This window comes from Marmota flaviventris, chromosome 1 (genome assembly GCF_047511675.1).
Source record: "Marmota flaviventris isolate mMarFla1 chromosome 1, mMarFla1.hap1, whole genome shotgun sequence".
NCBI classification, from domain to species: domain Eukaryota; kingdom Metazoa; phylum Chordata; class Mammalia; order Rodentia; family Sciuridae; genus Marmota; species Marmota flaviventris.
This window is the reverse complement of record NC_092498.1, coordinates 147,717,892-147,734,463: the sequence shown is the minus strand read 5'-3', so window position 1 is coordinate 147,734,463 and position 16,572 is coordinate 147,717,892. Positions and strand designations below refer to the sequence as shown.

Below are 16,572 nucleotides of genomic sequence, written 5' to 3'. Positions count from 1 at the left end.
TTAGCAGCAGATCACAAAAGGTCAAGGTTGCTCAACAGAGCCAAGGTGGTTCAGGCTCTGCCTTCCAAGAGTCCACCACGAAATCTCTGTCAATCATCTTCCTGAGAGAAGCTCGGCTGCCAACCCCAGAGAGGGCCTGAGAGCCATGCGAGGCCGTCCTGCCCCAAGCCCAGGTGCTGCACCTGAGCCCAGGAGTAGTGAGACCTGCAAGGTCCAGTGAAGAGCCTCGAGGGTTTGGACTCCTTGACAATGACTGTGGCTGACCAGAAGATACTGCCTATAGGGACTTTTCTTTGGTCAGGGAGCACTTTGTCAGTGGGGAGCAAACCATTCCTTATCTTCTGGATATATTGTCCTCTTTAGATCTCCACATGTAGGTACTGGAGAAGTTTGAAAGCACTGATCCCCTGGCCACCATTGTGGGTGTAACATATTTACTGTAATGTAAATAGTGCTGTATAAAGTGTTTTGGTAATCTATTAAAAGTAAATGGCAAGCATCATAACAACCTCTATTTGTATGTAGATTTTAACCCCCCCCCCAAATGCAATCAACAACTCCCAGGAAAATGCAAAATTTTACTTTATACCCTTTCCTTTACATGTGTTAGGCATGAAATAGTTCTAGATTGAATTTCTGTAAGCTTAGTAAAATGAAAGAAAACCATGCTATGTTTCTAAGGAAAACGTGTACATTTGCACACGTGGGTATGTTCATCCTGTTCTTCCAATGTGTTTTAAAAATCATTGCTCATATAGCCTGTACATACATGTGTGTGGGGGGGTACTGGGGAGGTGTGTGTGTTTATTTCTTAGTCTGTTGTAGGCTTCTTAGAGGTGTACTGTATCATGATTTCTGTCATTGTGCTTTCTTCATCTTAAAGACTATTATAGTTCTTTGGTATGCATTGTCACATCTGGTTTTGTATTAAAATATGGCCTTTTCTCCCTCTGATTAAAAAATTAACTTCGTGTTTAAAAAAAAAACACAAAAAAAAATTAAGCAGGGCTTGTATTTTAGTAGGAGATCTCCACAAAACAGCTGCTCAAAGGGAGAAACAATGGTAGCAACAGAAGACTAGAGATTGAAAGGGGCCTGGTCATATTGAGAAATGATTTGGGTCTTTTTCTTGAAACAAGTTCATCCTAAAACACCAGAAAGAGACCCAGCCATGTTTAGACACAAGCAAGTAAGCAAGCCCTACACCTAAGGAGGTACTGATCACTGCATCATATTAGATGAAGTAAAAGAAAAAGGGAACTTTTATTATGGGGAGTCAGTCTACAAAAACTTTAAATATAGGGAAAAAAACTCCTACATTGTAAATCAAAACTTTTGTGTTTTAATTCTCACTTCTATCACTCTATGTCTGACTAACCCTGGGTCAGTCCAAGATTTTGGGGGATCTAGATTTCCTTATCGAGAAAATTAGATATTTGGACTAGATGACATTTAAAGTTTCTCATACCTCTAAAATTGTGTGACCTTTTCCTAGACCATAAATTCTTTCTATACTGCTTCTCCACTGGTTCAGCAAATATTTATGGAGCCACTATTTTGTTCCTGTACTGAGACAAAAAGTGTCACGTCTTATATATAATTTATAAGAACTGTTCAAAATAGGCAAATCCATAGAGATGAAAGGTAGATTAGTCGTTACTGGGGGCTGAGAGTAGAAGACAGTGAGAGTGATTACTAACGGGACTGCAGTGTCTTTTAGGTGTGATGCTGGGTTTGGGATGTTTCCTATGAACAAAATCATAATATGTGGCCTTGTGTATGCTTCTTGTACAAGAGTGTAATGTCGTCCTGGTCTGTTCATGTTGTAGCATGTAGCAGTACTTCATTGAGTAATATTCCATTGTATGGACACAGCCCATTTTATTTATCCACTAACATGTTGGTTATTGTTTCCACATTGGGACTATTAGGAATAATACTGCTGTGAATATTATTGTGCAGGGTTTTGTAGATATGTTTTCTTCCCCCAATATATGTCTAGGAATGAAATCACTGGGTCATTGCCACATGCACCCATTCTGCACTCAGGCCTGTGATCCCTGTCATCCTGCCTGAGAAACTACCATGTCTCACAGAAACAGGTCATTATCTCAACTTCCTTTGTTATAGTTAAGAAGACGAGCTTACAAGCCCCTGAAACCAATTACTTATTGTTAATGTGGGATTTATATCTGTATGGGTTCCTCACTTACCCAATCTAGTCCTTGGTTGAGCTATACTCTAGCCTCACCTGCCACATCCTCAGCTCTCTGAGAAAGGTTCAATAGTGATATGGGAAAGATTGGGTAGTGATCTGAGTTTGACTTTCATTTGCAAACCTTTAGCTATTCTGCATGGCAGCTCCTACTGCTTCTTTCTTTAGTTTCCCAAATCACTGCTTCCTGACCCTTTTATATATATATGCCTGGCCCCATTAAAGGGCCTCTCCATTATTCAGAGAGGCAACAGGTCCTGTAGAATTCGCAGAGGAATAGAGTGCCTGGCTTCAAGATGCTGCAACGTACCTGGCACCCAGGAATGGGTCTGCAGCAACAAAGCTGAGGAGTGGACACCCTTCCTCTGCTGCTAGCTGTTTTGCATTCTACTGCAGTTTCCTTTCTTTGCACTGCTGCACATAACCCCTCCAACCCCCTGTGCTGGCGCTGCTGGTCACAGTGGAGAATTTTGACTCCCATGGAGTCAATGGCCTGTCTAGTAGTTTTTATTGACAGCTTTTTGTCTGCTGTGCATCTCATTGCCTTGCTTACCAACACCAACCAGATTTGGTTTCTTTCATACCCAAACCAGAACACAATTGTGTATCCAGAGATTTTATAGAGCATGTAATTTTTGTTATACGAACCCAACCTCTAACTTGTATTCTCATATGAAGTAATGCAAATCTACTTTTGTTCTAGTGGAGCTATTTTGGTAACATATAAGCAATTTTGGTTCAGTTTAGGGGGTGAATTCAAGGTTTTTATAACTCAGTTTGAGCTTCATTTCATATCAGTGACAGCCATTTTAACTTATCTGAATTAAACATTTTGTTTTTCTCTCACTGTGTCTTACAAAGCCTCCCCCCACTCCCTTGGTTGTTAAGAGAAAGAAAATATTCTTTGATTTATGTTTATGGCTTCTATCCTCCTTTGAAAGCAGGGGCTACGTAATTATTGGCACAAATCAGTGTTCTAGAATCTACCTTCAGGATCAGAGACTTGGGTGTGAAGAAGTGAAGACTATTGGTCATGGACTTTAGGTCTCTGCAGGGTTGAAGGGGGCAAGGTGAAGAGGGGCCAAGGTGAGGGAGACGTGAACCTCTGCCTCTGTTCTCCTAGAGAAGATCTGCTTAGTCCTGTTTTGTATTTTGAGATGCAATATAAGATCATGTTTACACAAGGAAGAAATGGTTCCCCTTAACTTTAAAAAAAAAGAAAGAAAATGGCTTAAAATATATTGCTAGAGGTCACATAGATAGGACTCAGGCTTTCTTTGCAGTTGCTGGATCTAAGCCCTTCAGCCCAAACACAGGGGGAAAAAAGGAATAAAAAATTAGCTACATGTTTACTAACTTCTGAGAATCACAATCACATGCACCACAGACCACAAAATAGGCAAAAACAGGCACTTCTCTCAGGGCCGTGTACATTTAAAGTTTAGATGAAATATGGTAAGTGGGTTTGCTCATTTTCAAAGTAAATGGGAAAAATTTGTGTGACAGAATCAGGCTTTCTTATCTTTAAACTGACCCAAATATCTCATAATTATCTTTGTGTCTCCTTTTTGGACCTTATCCAGAAAGTATAAAAATTATTAATATTCTCATGTAGTGGAAGGACAGGGGACTCAACTTTTGTGCAGCCATGGATATCTTAAGATACACGCTTTGGAGGTGTTACTCCATATGATATTAGGTAGTTGCCACCAGCCCTTCCAGTAAGCAAATCTGTAGACCAAGCTGATGACACTTATACACAGTGAAGCATTCGTTCACCAAGGATGTTTTAAGAAGACATGATTAGGGAAGGGGTACCATGGGTGGAAAGACCAGGAACTGTATTGCCAGGCATATGTAAATAGAAGAGGCTCAGCGAAAATAACAACAAAAAAGAAGAAAACGGCATAAGCCCTTGGAACCTGTCTTCTCATCAGTAAAAGAAAAATCATAATAGCCATTTTGCAATGTTGTTCTGTTAGAAATAATGTAGAGAAACAACCAGCTAAGTATGGCTACACCATAGGTATCACCCAGTCAGCGCATAGTGTGGTGTGGTTCACTGACCTCATGATGACTTGTTTGGCCGGTGGATAGTCACTGTGGACTGGCATAGCTGTGTGCCCCCAGCAACTGTCACTCTTGTGGCAATTTTACTTCCCATCCTGCAGAAGAGCAGTGCCTTTGGGGACCTAGCCCAGGGTCTTGAACACATTGAATACTTGATGGAGGGAATTGAGCTCATCCACAAGTATTGGCTCAATGTGTCTCCTCAGAGCCAGCCTCCAGTTCTCATTTTATTGGTGAGACTTGTGCCACCATGACACCGGGGAAGGACATTGCCTTCCTACTGGCAAATGAGATGCAAACGACTCTGACTTTTCAAAAATTTTACTAATTAACACTAAATGGGCTCTGACCTCTGTGTCATGATCAGATGCTTGAGGTTAACTCCTAATACCTGGCCCCTGAATCTCTCACTTTCAGTGAGAGGAGTCTATGACCCTGAAGTAAAAGTATTCACATTGGGTCAGTTCACCCCTTGGGCCAGTGTGGGAAGGGAATAGAAGACCTGCCTTTCAGGACCCTCAAGAAAGGGGTAGGAGGCAGAGTGGGACATCATGGGAGGAAAGTTCAGGGTGCGGAGGGGTGGGGCAGAGGGTATCTCTGGAAAGACAATCGGGAAAGGGGATGGGGTCTGGCGCTCTGGTATCCCATTAGGTGAGGGCTGCGGTGGGACCACCAGAGCAGGTTGGAGGGAAACAGGGGCTTCTGTCTCAGGGCTGCTGCCTCTGAAGGCATGACGCCTGTCTTCATGGGGGTGCGGCTCTGATGGAAGATCCGGAATTTGGAGTTGAATGTCAGTATTGGCAACAGCCCTGGTAGGGCCTATTCTGATCGCAGCAGTCATGCCATATCTGCGTCGTTTGTTGATCCAGTATAGCAGGGGACTGTAACTGAATGTGGCAGCTCTCATCACCTCCACTCACTGCTGGGCACGCTCCCTCCTCCTCAGGTTCTTCCTCCAATGTATTAAGAGGACGCAGCCACCAGTTATCAGACTGCACAGCCCCAAAAATCCGAAGTACCATGGGATCCACGCTGAGGCAGTTAAAAAAAAGAAAAGAGGCAAGTTGACTGACAGCTGTAGCTTGGGGCCTGAACTGTTTCTCATTCCTCTCCTGGATTTGGCTCATTCATCCTCTCATTCTTTCCCACCCTTATCAAAGACATGCCTAATAATTTCCTGATTCAGTCAAAGGTATATTTGCAGGGCACATAAGAGTCCCCATTAGCCTTTTTTTTTAAGAGAGGGAGAGAGGGGGAGAGGAGAGGAGAGGAGAGAGAGAGAGAGAGAGAGAGAGAGAGAGAGAGAGAGAGAGAATTTTTAAATATTTATTTTTCAGTTTTTGGCTGACACAACATCTTTGTTTGCATGTGGTGCTGAGAATCGAACCCGGGCCGCATGCATGCCAGGCGAGCGCGCTACCGCTTGAGTCATATCCCCAGCCCCCCCATTAGCCTTTTACAGATAAGGAGCACTAGGTGTACAGGGGCCATGACCTGCCCAGACTCAAGTCAGGCCTTCTGGCTACTAGTCCAGGGCCCATGCAGTCATTCAGACTGAGAAGCCTCACTAAGAGCAAGGACCTCAATTGTATCTTTTCTGCTTGGGCAGAACATGGTCTCTGCCTTTGAGGAGTCCTTAGTTTCCTAGAGAAGCCTGTCTCTTAACTACATAGCACTCCATTCAGGCAGCCACCACCCCATCCATGCAGAGGATCTTCCCTGAAAGTTTGTCCCCCACACTCGAAGGACTAGGTGTACTTACGGCCAGGAAGGCCCAGGTCCTCCTTTTGAGAATCCATAAGGTTCACTCTGGTTACCAGGCCTATGGCTCTGAAAAGAGTGAACTCACCACTACTCTGCCCACCAATGGGAGTCCCCAGAATGCCCCAGACCCATTGTTCTTTAAAGATGAAGTCACCAGGTTCTGAGCAATCAGGAATTGTAGGGCTGGTGCTGGTAGAGTGGTTGGCAGTTGATGGAATAAGGGACTCCATCTTGTGACATCTCATGAGCATGTTGTCTTCCATGAAAGACTGGTCCACCATAGAATTGTCTGTACCCAACTTTGTGTGGTAAACTCACAGGACAGCCCCCAGGAAAGGGTCCTTACACCCTCAGGAGGTTCTACTTGTGTTTTCAGTTGTTAGGGAGCTATTTTCCAGTGGGGAGTGGGGCAGGGAGGACAGTGAGCATTGGACAGCCCTACCCTCAAGAAGTGTCTTACCTAGTTGTCAGGGAACAAAAGGGCTCAGAAGAACCATGTGGTCCAAACCTCCCCCTTTGGCTCCTACCATCTCTGTTTTGTTTCTTCAATAAACGTTTTTTGGGCATCATCAGGTCCTATGGGAGCTCCCCGCTATGTGATCCTGCTTCTCTTTCCAGCTCCATCTCTCTCCCCATCCATCACACACCTTTCAGCCCTGGGCATGCCAGTTCCCACAGACCCTGCTTATTCCCCTCTGGACTTTGGCTCAGACTGCTCCTTCACTCAGGAGTGTCTCTCACACATTTCCACCACTGAACACCTCCTTATCCGGCCAGGTGGTCAATTCCCCAACTCTGAGACAAATAGTTCTTTCAGTTGATTCCACAATTTCTAGAACTCTGAAGCAGATGAATTCAAAACAAATTGGTCCCAGGGACAGGAATCAAAGTCATTTCAACAACTCTAAACTTGTATAAAGTGGAAAATATATAGTGTTCTACAGATTTAATATATTATTTTTAGAAAGTTGTTCTATTTGAACTGGTATAAAAGCGATGCCCTTTTAAATAATACCACCCACCCACCATGAACAACTAATGTTCAGTTAAGTATAAATTAAACTGAAAAAATTAACCTGAAAAACCCCAGCATGATGCTCTGCCACTGAGGCTTATTTTAAGATTGATGTTTTTTTTTTTTTTTTTTAAATCCCCCTTTCCCTGTCCCTAACCTGGGGGGAAACAGGAATACTTTTTGTCCCCATTCAGTTATCTGTCCTTGAGCACACACCCACCACAGGAGTGAAGAAATTCAGAGTTGGGGATGGCACCAGAAGATTTAAAATTGATTATATCCCAGATTAACAAGTGAAGTAGGACTGGACACACCTGAAATCACATCTTTAAAAACCCTCTGTTGCCCCTGATGTGCAGAATCACAGCCTCTGGGACAAGAATCCCCTGGGTTTTTCCTTTGCTTGTAAAGCAATTAAGCTTCTGTCTATCAAATGGTATACCGATAAACAAATGGGATATGTCCATCCAAAAGAAAATATGTATGGATATGTGTGTATACATATACATTGTATTTATATAAGATTTTGATATTAGGGATGGACCCCAGTATTCAGTTATTGAATAAACAATGTAGGAAGCCTAAATCAATTAAAATTGATTAATAATTTTCTCTCTGAAAAACATTTTAATAGTAATTATACTTATTTTATGTATCTATATTATTTGTTGATATGTACATATATGTGTATATATGTATAATATAAAATATATAATACATGTACATATGTATATATCTACATATATCTATATCTATATCTATCTATCTATCTATCTACATATATGTATATATATTAGGGCTGATGCATTAAGACTGTCTGGGAATGACAGTTAACAAAGTGATATGCTCCTTATAGGTAATCTTTATTTGAAGGTCTTCAGTATGAAAACAGCCTTACTCTGTGTGCCAACCTGAGTTATGAAGTACTCTGAATGGAAACTACTTATGATTTTGTAATGAAGATATTTGAAAAAAAAAATGCAAGAAATACCAAAGAGAAAGTAGACAAAGAATTAGTTGGGTTAAATTTTTTTACAAAGTAAGTCTAATTTTTTGTTTTTAAAATTATGCAATCATCAATTTGATTACTGCTTCTGCCCAAAGAAAAGATGTTCCTGTATTTCTTGAATCACTGAAGGTTGCAGTTTAAGACTAGAAATAGTGTGAACTATACATCATAAAAACTATTTGCTGCTCTTCTCACCTGGTAAACAGCCTGGTAGAGGGGCTCTAGGCTGTACTCTCCCTCAGTCCCTGATGCCCATTCATTGGGTCATCTTGCCCAGAACAGCATGTTTTTTCTGCATTTCTTTTCTCTTTTTATTTTTTGGGTGAATGACAGGTTATTTTTAAAATCAGAACTTATGTATAATGCATTGGCTACTTTTTATTGGAACATTTTATCTTAATTTTTATTCTACACAAGTAGTATTAACTTGATAAGACTGTGGATTTGAATAACCAATTACTTTACCAAAGCAATCTTCAAAGAACAAAGTTGGAGAACTCACATTTCCCAACTGTGAACCTTATTAAAAAGTGACAATAATTGAGCAGGGTAATACCTGCACAAAGATTGACCTGCAGGCCACTGTAATAGAGCTGAGTCCAGAAGTTGGCCTTTATCTTTGCAGTTACTTAGTTTGACAGGAATGTCAAGACAATTCAACAAGGGGGAAACGTCTTCTCAGTTATATGCTGGGGTGACTGGATATCCACCTGACCCCTCACATAATGCACAAAGTTTACCCAAATTTAAATCAAGAACTAACTCAAAATAGACCTATATGTATGTAAGAGCTAAAAGAGGAATTTTCTTTGAAGGTATAGGAGTAAATTTTGACTATATTAGGCAAACTCTTCTTGGATAGGACACCAAGAGCACAGAGATAAAGAACAATATGTGTAGATTGAACTTCAAGTTAACAACTTTTGTTCAAAGTATATTGTCAAAAAAGTGGAAAGACAACTGACAGACAAGGACAAAATATGTGCAAATAACATGTCTTAAAAGAAGATATATCCAGAATATATAAAGAACAGAACCCAACACAAAGACAGCCAATGTTCAAAAAATGGACACATCATCTGAGTAGACCTTTCTCTAGAGACCTTCCTCCAAAGCAGATATTCTGGCCAGTGAGCACATAAAAAAATGCCCAACATCACCTGCCAGTGAGACTCAAAATAAGGTACTATTCACATCCACGAGGATAGCTAAAATAAAACCAGATATTAACAACTTGGTAAGAATTTGGGAAATGTAGAACCAACCTTCCTACATTGCAATAGAAACACAAAATAATATAGTTTTTTGAACAATATTATTTGAGGAAATGTCAGAATAAAGTTAGCACACCATATGACCCAGAGATTCCACTCTTAGTTATATACCTAAAAGAATTGAAAACTAAAAATTTTTTAAAAAAATATTTTTATTAGTTGAGAGACCTTTATTTTATCTATTTATATCCTTTGCCTCACACATGCTAGGCAAGTACTCTACCACTGAGCCACAGCCCCACCCCAAGTAATGGAAATTTTTGTCTGCCAAATTTGATACTTGAATGGTCCATAACGTTATTCATAATAACCAAAAGTATAAATAACCCTAAGGTCCATCAACTGGTATATAAACAAATGTGATATATCCACCCAACATAAAATATGTGTGTATTTGTGTGTATACATATGCATTGTAGGTATAGAAGATTTTGATATTAGAGACAAAACGCAGGGCCTCACCCATGCTAGGCAAGTGCTCTAACACTGAGCTAAGGTCCCAGTCCTTTGTTTTCTTTTGTGACAGGGTCTTGCTAAGTTGCTCAGGCTGGCCTGGAACTTGCCATCCTCCTGACTCAGTCTTTCTAGTCTCTGGGATTACAGACATGGGCCATTGCTTCTGGTTACAATAGGACATTACTTGGTAATAGAAAGGAATCAGTTACCAACACTTGCTACCACCCAAATTAACCTTGAAAACATAAAGCTAAGTGAAAGTCAGGAAAGATTACATGTATAGTTCAATTCACATGATCCTTGAGAAGGCAACTCTTAGGAGGTAGAAAGTTGATGTCTAGCTGACTTAGGGTTAGGAGACTGTGGTAGAAATGACTGCTTGCTTATGGTTATGATGCTCTTTCTTGGGAGGTAGAAATATACTAAGATTGTTGATTGTACACCTCTGCAGATGCAATGAAATCCATTGGCTAATCCACTTAAATGGGTGAGTTGTACAGTATGTGAATTGAGTATCGATAGATCCTACAATTACTTGGAGGATTAAAAATACTTTTGTATGCAATGACTAAGTCAGGAATACCCTCTTATGTTGGGATTACACCACAGATACAACAACAGAACCTACAGGGTGGATGCTGTCAACTGGGATCAGACTCCCAGAGATACATTTAAAAAAACACATGGCAGCCAAACCAGCATTGTGGACCTCTACCAGCAGGTAGGAAATTTTATTTATAAAATATATTTGAACCTTAGAATTTTTAACCTTAGTAGAATCAAATTCTCTGAAGTCTTATTTAGGAACCTTAGATATACAGTATGAACATGGTCCCCTTTGGGGACTGAGGCTGCTTCATCTATTATCCATGTGTTCAAGTGCCTATGTAGGGGGCAAAGTGGCATCATTAGACAGCTCCAGCAGGGCCGCTCTGTCAGCCTTAGAAGTGGCTAGAATAGTTTTCAACATGTAGATGGACTATTGGATAAAAATAAAGTATGGTCACTTTTTAGATAGAAAAATGTTACTTGTCTTGGGATGGGGATGTGGCTCAAACATTAGCATGCTTGCCTGGCATGCACGGGGCACTGGGTTTGATCCTCAGTACCACATAAAAATAAAATAAAGATGTTGTGTCCACCAAAAACTACAAAATAAATAAATATTAAATAATTCTCTCTCTCTCTCTTTAAAAAAAGAAAAGAAAAATGTACTTGTCTAGAATTGTTAGCTCTGTAGTACTTGGTGCAAAAAGAGTAAAAATGATGAATTACATTTGATGTGATTTCAGTGATGTGCTGAGGCTTACATTTCAATGGTTCCCCAATCCCAAATTTGAGTGTTCACAAAGAAATAAGTAAACTTAGCTCAGTAAACCAGGGGGCGCCTGTTGACATGGTTGACTTTCTAGTTTTGGCAAATGAAAAAATGATCATTTAAAGAAAGCCAGACACTTGGAGCAACTAGAAACAAGTTGCAGATGGATGATAAGGAATAGAACTTCATTTGTTTATAAGAACCCAAAATATACCCATGTGGAGCCATTGGAAATACACTGCACTCTAATGGGCAACAAAGGGAATGGCCCAGTGACAATGTTACCCTGGCATATGGGCCACCTTCAGTGCTTGTGTACTTTCTCCACAAAGCAGTTAGTGCCTCAGTTGCATCTTGGCTGTGCATGCTAGGACAGTGAGTCTCCTGAATGAGGAACTTGGGTTCTCACAGCAGGCAGACAAGATGAATCTATTCTGATAGTATTCTGAGTTATGGGGACTCTCTCATGGCTCTTTAGATTGCATGGTCAAGGAAAACTTCTGAGAAGCTGAAATATACATGTCAGGAGTGAGCTGTGTGCAGATCAGCGAGAGGAGCATGATGGGGATGATGGAGGCACAAAGACACACTTTTCAGGATGGGCCTGGTGTGTCCCTATCTCAAACAGCTGGTGTGTTCTCTAGAGAAGTAAGGTGAATACAGGGCAGGAGGTGTAGGAGCAGGCAGGGGCTGCACCCTTATTGGAGGGCGAGGCAGGGGACACCTCGTATAGAACTTTGTTCCCTGGGACAAATTGGACTTTTCTGAGATCATGTGGTGTTATGTAGATGAATCAAGTGATCTGTTTTTTTCTTTTTTGGGGGGGAGTTTTATTGTTTGGTTTGTTTTATTTTGTGGTGGCCCTGGGATTGAACCTGGGTCCTTGAGCATGCTAAGCAAGCACTCTACCACTAGCCACATCCCAAGTTCAAGTGATCTGTTTTTTAATACTATTTTATCAATATGTACAAAGCGTGGGCAGTGTCCACATAAAAATGGAGGTAAGGCACCCAATGAGGAGGTTGTTAATGGGACTCATGTAAATGGTGGTGTCCTGGCTTGAAGAGGTGAATAGGAATGGGCAGGACTTGTGGATGGTGTGGATCTTATGGGTGCCAGAAAAAGGAGAGAAAATGGGTGGATGATGGCATCATCCTCTGGGATGGGGGAGCCTGGAAGAAGCTGGATTGGGTGGGCTGGAGGTATGAGAGGCTCTGATGGAGTTGCAAACTGCAAAATCAGTGAACTGCATACCATGAGAAAGTTCTAGGACAGGCACAAAGTAAATCCCAGGTGCTTTTCTAAATAACTACAAATCTCTTAAAGGAAAAGACATCTATACCTACATCAGTATCTTAAGAATTGAAACTAGGAGGCTAGCTTAAGAAGAATAGTCACAAATGTCAGATTTGAAGTTGTCTTCTTTGGGGTGTGAGAACTCTTGAATTTCCCAGGTGCTTAAGAAACACCTGGTGCCAGAATCCTGTGACAGTTTATCATTTGTGAGGTCCTTGTTGATGAGTGATGTGGAAGGGTCTAGCAGGATCACTATTTTTGGTTGGGAGGAAAGGCACTTTGCCATTTGGGAATTGCAGCATAAGCGTAAGAAGGTGTTTGTGACAACTTGTTTTAAAAATGTCTTTTCTTCCTGGAAAAAAGGAAGTATGAGCTTAGGGGTAAAGACTGAGAAGAAATGTTGGGTGTAGATCTGTAACTGAAAATTTAAAAAAGGGGTAAGGATTTGCCCTTCCCCATTAGTGCAAGTGTTCTTAAAAGTTCTCAGAGTGCTTTAGTCAGCCAAAGCAGATGGAAAAATTGCCAAAGGCTTATGCCCCGTTCACCTGTACATCTTGCTGAGCTGTACTACCTGGCAAGTAATGCTGACTGATGTAGTCTCTGTAGAAGACAACCCTATCTTTAAAAGTTAGATTTAGCTGTTGTTATGGTGTGCACCTATAATCCCAGCTACACAGGCTAAGGCAGGAGGATAAGAAATTTGAGGGCAGTTGAGGCAACTTGGTGAAGCCTGCCTAAAAATAAAAAGGGCAGGAATGTAGCTCAGTGGTCGAGCCCTTGCCCTGTTCAGTCCCTGAATATTTAATATCAAAAAGAAAAAGTCACTGATTTAATTATGATTTAGAAATAGTGTATTTTCAGAAGTCTGTGACCCAGAATTGTAACACCCAAGTTGGTTGGGTGGGGCTCCCCCACCACCACTAACATCGTTTTCTCTAATATAAATTTATTCTTGCTTGTGTAGCTGTATTTTTAACTTTCTATAAAAGGTCTAATAGATGCAATGCATAAAGACTGTATAATGATGAGATCCTGTCTAAAGATATGATACTGAGTCCCATGAGAAGGATGACAGTACTGAAGGAGTGTGTCAAGTCAAGACTCTAGTAAATACTAATTTTATGGCTGTGCTTGTGCCTGCATATTGTGTGCACTGAGATTGAGCTCTGTGTGTATCCCCTGGCATCTTAGATTCTTCTATTAAGCAATGGCTATGGTTAATGTAGTGAAAATGATAAATGGTATTCTTTTCTTTTGTACCAGGGATTGAACCAGTGAGCCACATTCCCAGCTCTACTTTGTATTTTAGTTAGAGACAGGGTATCACTGAGTTGCTAAGCTTTTTGCCATTGCTGAGGCTGGCTTTGAACTTGTGATCCTCCTGCCTCAGCCTCTGTAACTGCTGGGATTACAGGCAAGTGCCACTGCACCTGGCTGAGAAAATGGTATTCTTTTGAAAGTAGGAGGCTAGCTTAAGAAGAATAGTCACAAATGCCAGATTTGAAGTTGTCTTCTTTGGGGCGTGAGCAATTCCAGGTTTTCTGATTTGGCAATGTTAGAAGATGCAGGAATAATGAAAGAGAGATGCTCTGAGTTGCCTGTACAAATGTGATTTCAGGGGCAAGATTATTTCAGAGTTCTATATTGTTAACAGAGTTAAGATCCAGCTGTTTGTCCCACAACTGTCCAGTCAAGTTGACAGCTAAGTAGTTGAGGAAAAGAAAGTGATTTTATTTAAAAAGTGGCTCAGTGAGAAGAAAGTGGGAATTCTGTATCCAAAGCCCTACCTCTTAGGAAGCTGATCTCAGGGGGCTTATGTTAGTGATTCACGGGTGTTTCCAGATGGGCAGGTGTTCTGCAGAGGGAAGGCTGGATAATGATATTCAAGTCATGATGTTTTCCAATTTCTAGATCTCAACAATAAAGATCATGATTTTTTTCCTATTATGGTCTAGTTGCATATTATACAATGATAGGGCCAGGAGGGGAGGTAATTCTTCCTAGACTCTCTTACTGAGCTCCTAGCTGAAATCCCTGCAATGAGGCAGAACATCCTTCCTCAGTAACATACTGTAAACTCCCAGCAGTGAACACAGAGCATCCTTCTTCAACTAGCAACTCCCATCATGAAAAGAAACACCTCCACTGCTGAATTTCAGTATTTCAACACTGAGCACAGGCAGTAATTTATTCAAGGAAAATAGTCCTGATTTGCAAATATCAAATTGTCATTGCTTAGAGATCCAACATGGCAGGAGAAAAAAAAGGGACTGTCCCTAAACATAGCATCCCCAGCTATACCATCACCCAGCCAAAAGTCCCCTCCCCACCTCTAGCTCCTGCACCTGCAGCAAATGTCTCACCATAGACCACATCCTCACATGGTGGCCACACTGAGAAATTCAGAAATCCAGGTCTGGCTTGATCCTGGGAAATTCTCAGGGGACTGGCAGGGGATCTCCCCAGCTGTTGCAGGTGCATCTCTAGATGCCCATGCCTTCCCCTGCTCCAGACTGACATACATACACTGAGAGCTGAATTTTGGCAGTGACAGAGGAGTCTTGGTCTAGCTGGCCCTTTTCTCAGTGAAGCCTGGCTTGTCTCTCCTGGGAAAAAGGGATAGGTATGCCATTCTAGTTCCTCCCCTGTCCGAAGGACTTGCTCTAGCCTCCTGCTGCCTGATTTCTACTCACAGGCCTCAGAGACTCTGCCTGTGGCTATAGGACATGCATCTTTCCTAGGCCCAGGTGTCTTCAGCTTCCTGCTCCATTTTATCCCCAATGGTTCTTCTCATGTCATGTGATTGTCCCACTGAAGAGTGGAGAATTGGGGATTCTGAGGCAGAGGATGACTGAGTATTTGTCTGGGGGCATAACAATGGTTCTGAGTCTCACAATTCTCAGGTCTAGCTCTCTAGATCCAAGTCCCTTGGAGCGGCCTCTGAGAACCTAAGAACCCTGGCACCTGTGGTGATCTTTGGCGATATGGGTAGACCCTTTCATAGCTCTCCCTCAGGTACCTGACTTACCATCCTGGCAAGGATCTTCTAGTTTCTTGTATTGATGAGTTAGTGGGGTTACAGAGAGGAAGGGTTTCTCATCTTAAGACACAGAGCATGTTTGTGTAAGTCTGTGTCCGGGCACTTGACCAGTACAAGGCAGAGACCTAAGAGAACCAGGCATTTTATACTTGGCATGGAGTCAGCCTGATACCCAATGGTGGTGTTTAGGGCAATTTCAATTCTTTAACTTCAAACTCTCCATCCAACTGCTTAGAATGCTCCCTGACAGAGAGAGTTCAATAGGGGGCAGCAGAGACCAACCGGGAACTGAGGACCAGAAAGAGTTGAAACTCTTCTGCAGGGAGGAGGCCTGGCATCCAGTGGAAGGCTGCAGGGGCAGCTACAGGAGGGGGCATGCAGGGATTAGACTGTGGTTCTGCATTCTTGTTGTGTTAGCTTTCCATCATTCTAACAAACATCTGAAATAATTACCATTTTACCATATGAATTAAAAGACAGGAGAAAAACGTTCATGATTTGAATCAAGAATGGAAATGAGCACAAGAATGTCAGTATGCACATCACACTTGTGACAACAGCATCATATGCAAGAATAGGTGAAGGTAGGAAGAGAGGGAACATGGTAGTAGAACTCAGGCAGCATCCTTGCAAACTATGTTGGTATTGATGTAAAGTAGTTGGTGTAAAGCATGTAGAAACCACTATGAAAATAAATGTAAAATGTAGATAAAAGGATATGAAAGGTAACCAAAGTGGTATGATGGAGAAAAATAAACCAATCACGATGGGAGATGGTAGTGAATAAGTAAGGAACTTAAGGAAAGGTAAAACACATGTAGACATCAGCACATTGGCAGAAGTCTGTCATTATCTGGGATGACATTAGATGGAACACATGAGTTTTGGTTTCAAAGTACCTAAGAAGCCAGCATCTGCACAAGGTTTGACAAAATTTCTCTAAACTCTTGCATGTGGGGAGATAGGCTTGAGTTTCTTCTAACAGAAAGAAAGCCCCTGGTAACAGGAACTTGACCTGCCATGACTTCCCGTGCATTGTGTATGCCAGTAATCTGAGACATAGGACAGGGTACGTTTTGGCACAACTGGCACAGAGTGAGGCTGGGCATCCTGAC

At 41.6% G+C, this 16,572-nt stretch overlaps 1 protein-coding gene and 1 pseudogene across 1 annotated transcript in view; both read right to left on the bottom strand.

Annotated features, from left to right (window-relative positions):
* Window positions 1-4,287, bottom strand: part of LOC139706026 (piwi-like protein 3) — a 79,910-nt gene extending 75,623 nt beyond the window's left edge. Inside the window, 2 exon segments of the mRNA XM_071613303.1 lie at window positions 3,203-3,263; window positions 4,283-4,287. Of these exon segments, the coding sequence (XP_071469404.1) occupies window positions 3,203-3,263; window positions 4,283-4,287 (66 nt within the window).
* A 301-nt stretch (window positions 4,288-4,588) lies between these two features.
* Window positions 4,589-5,390, bottom strand: LOC114081841 (testis-expressed protein 38-like; annotated as a pseudogene).
* Between the last annotated feature and the right edge of the window lie 11,182 nt (window positions 5,391-16,572).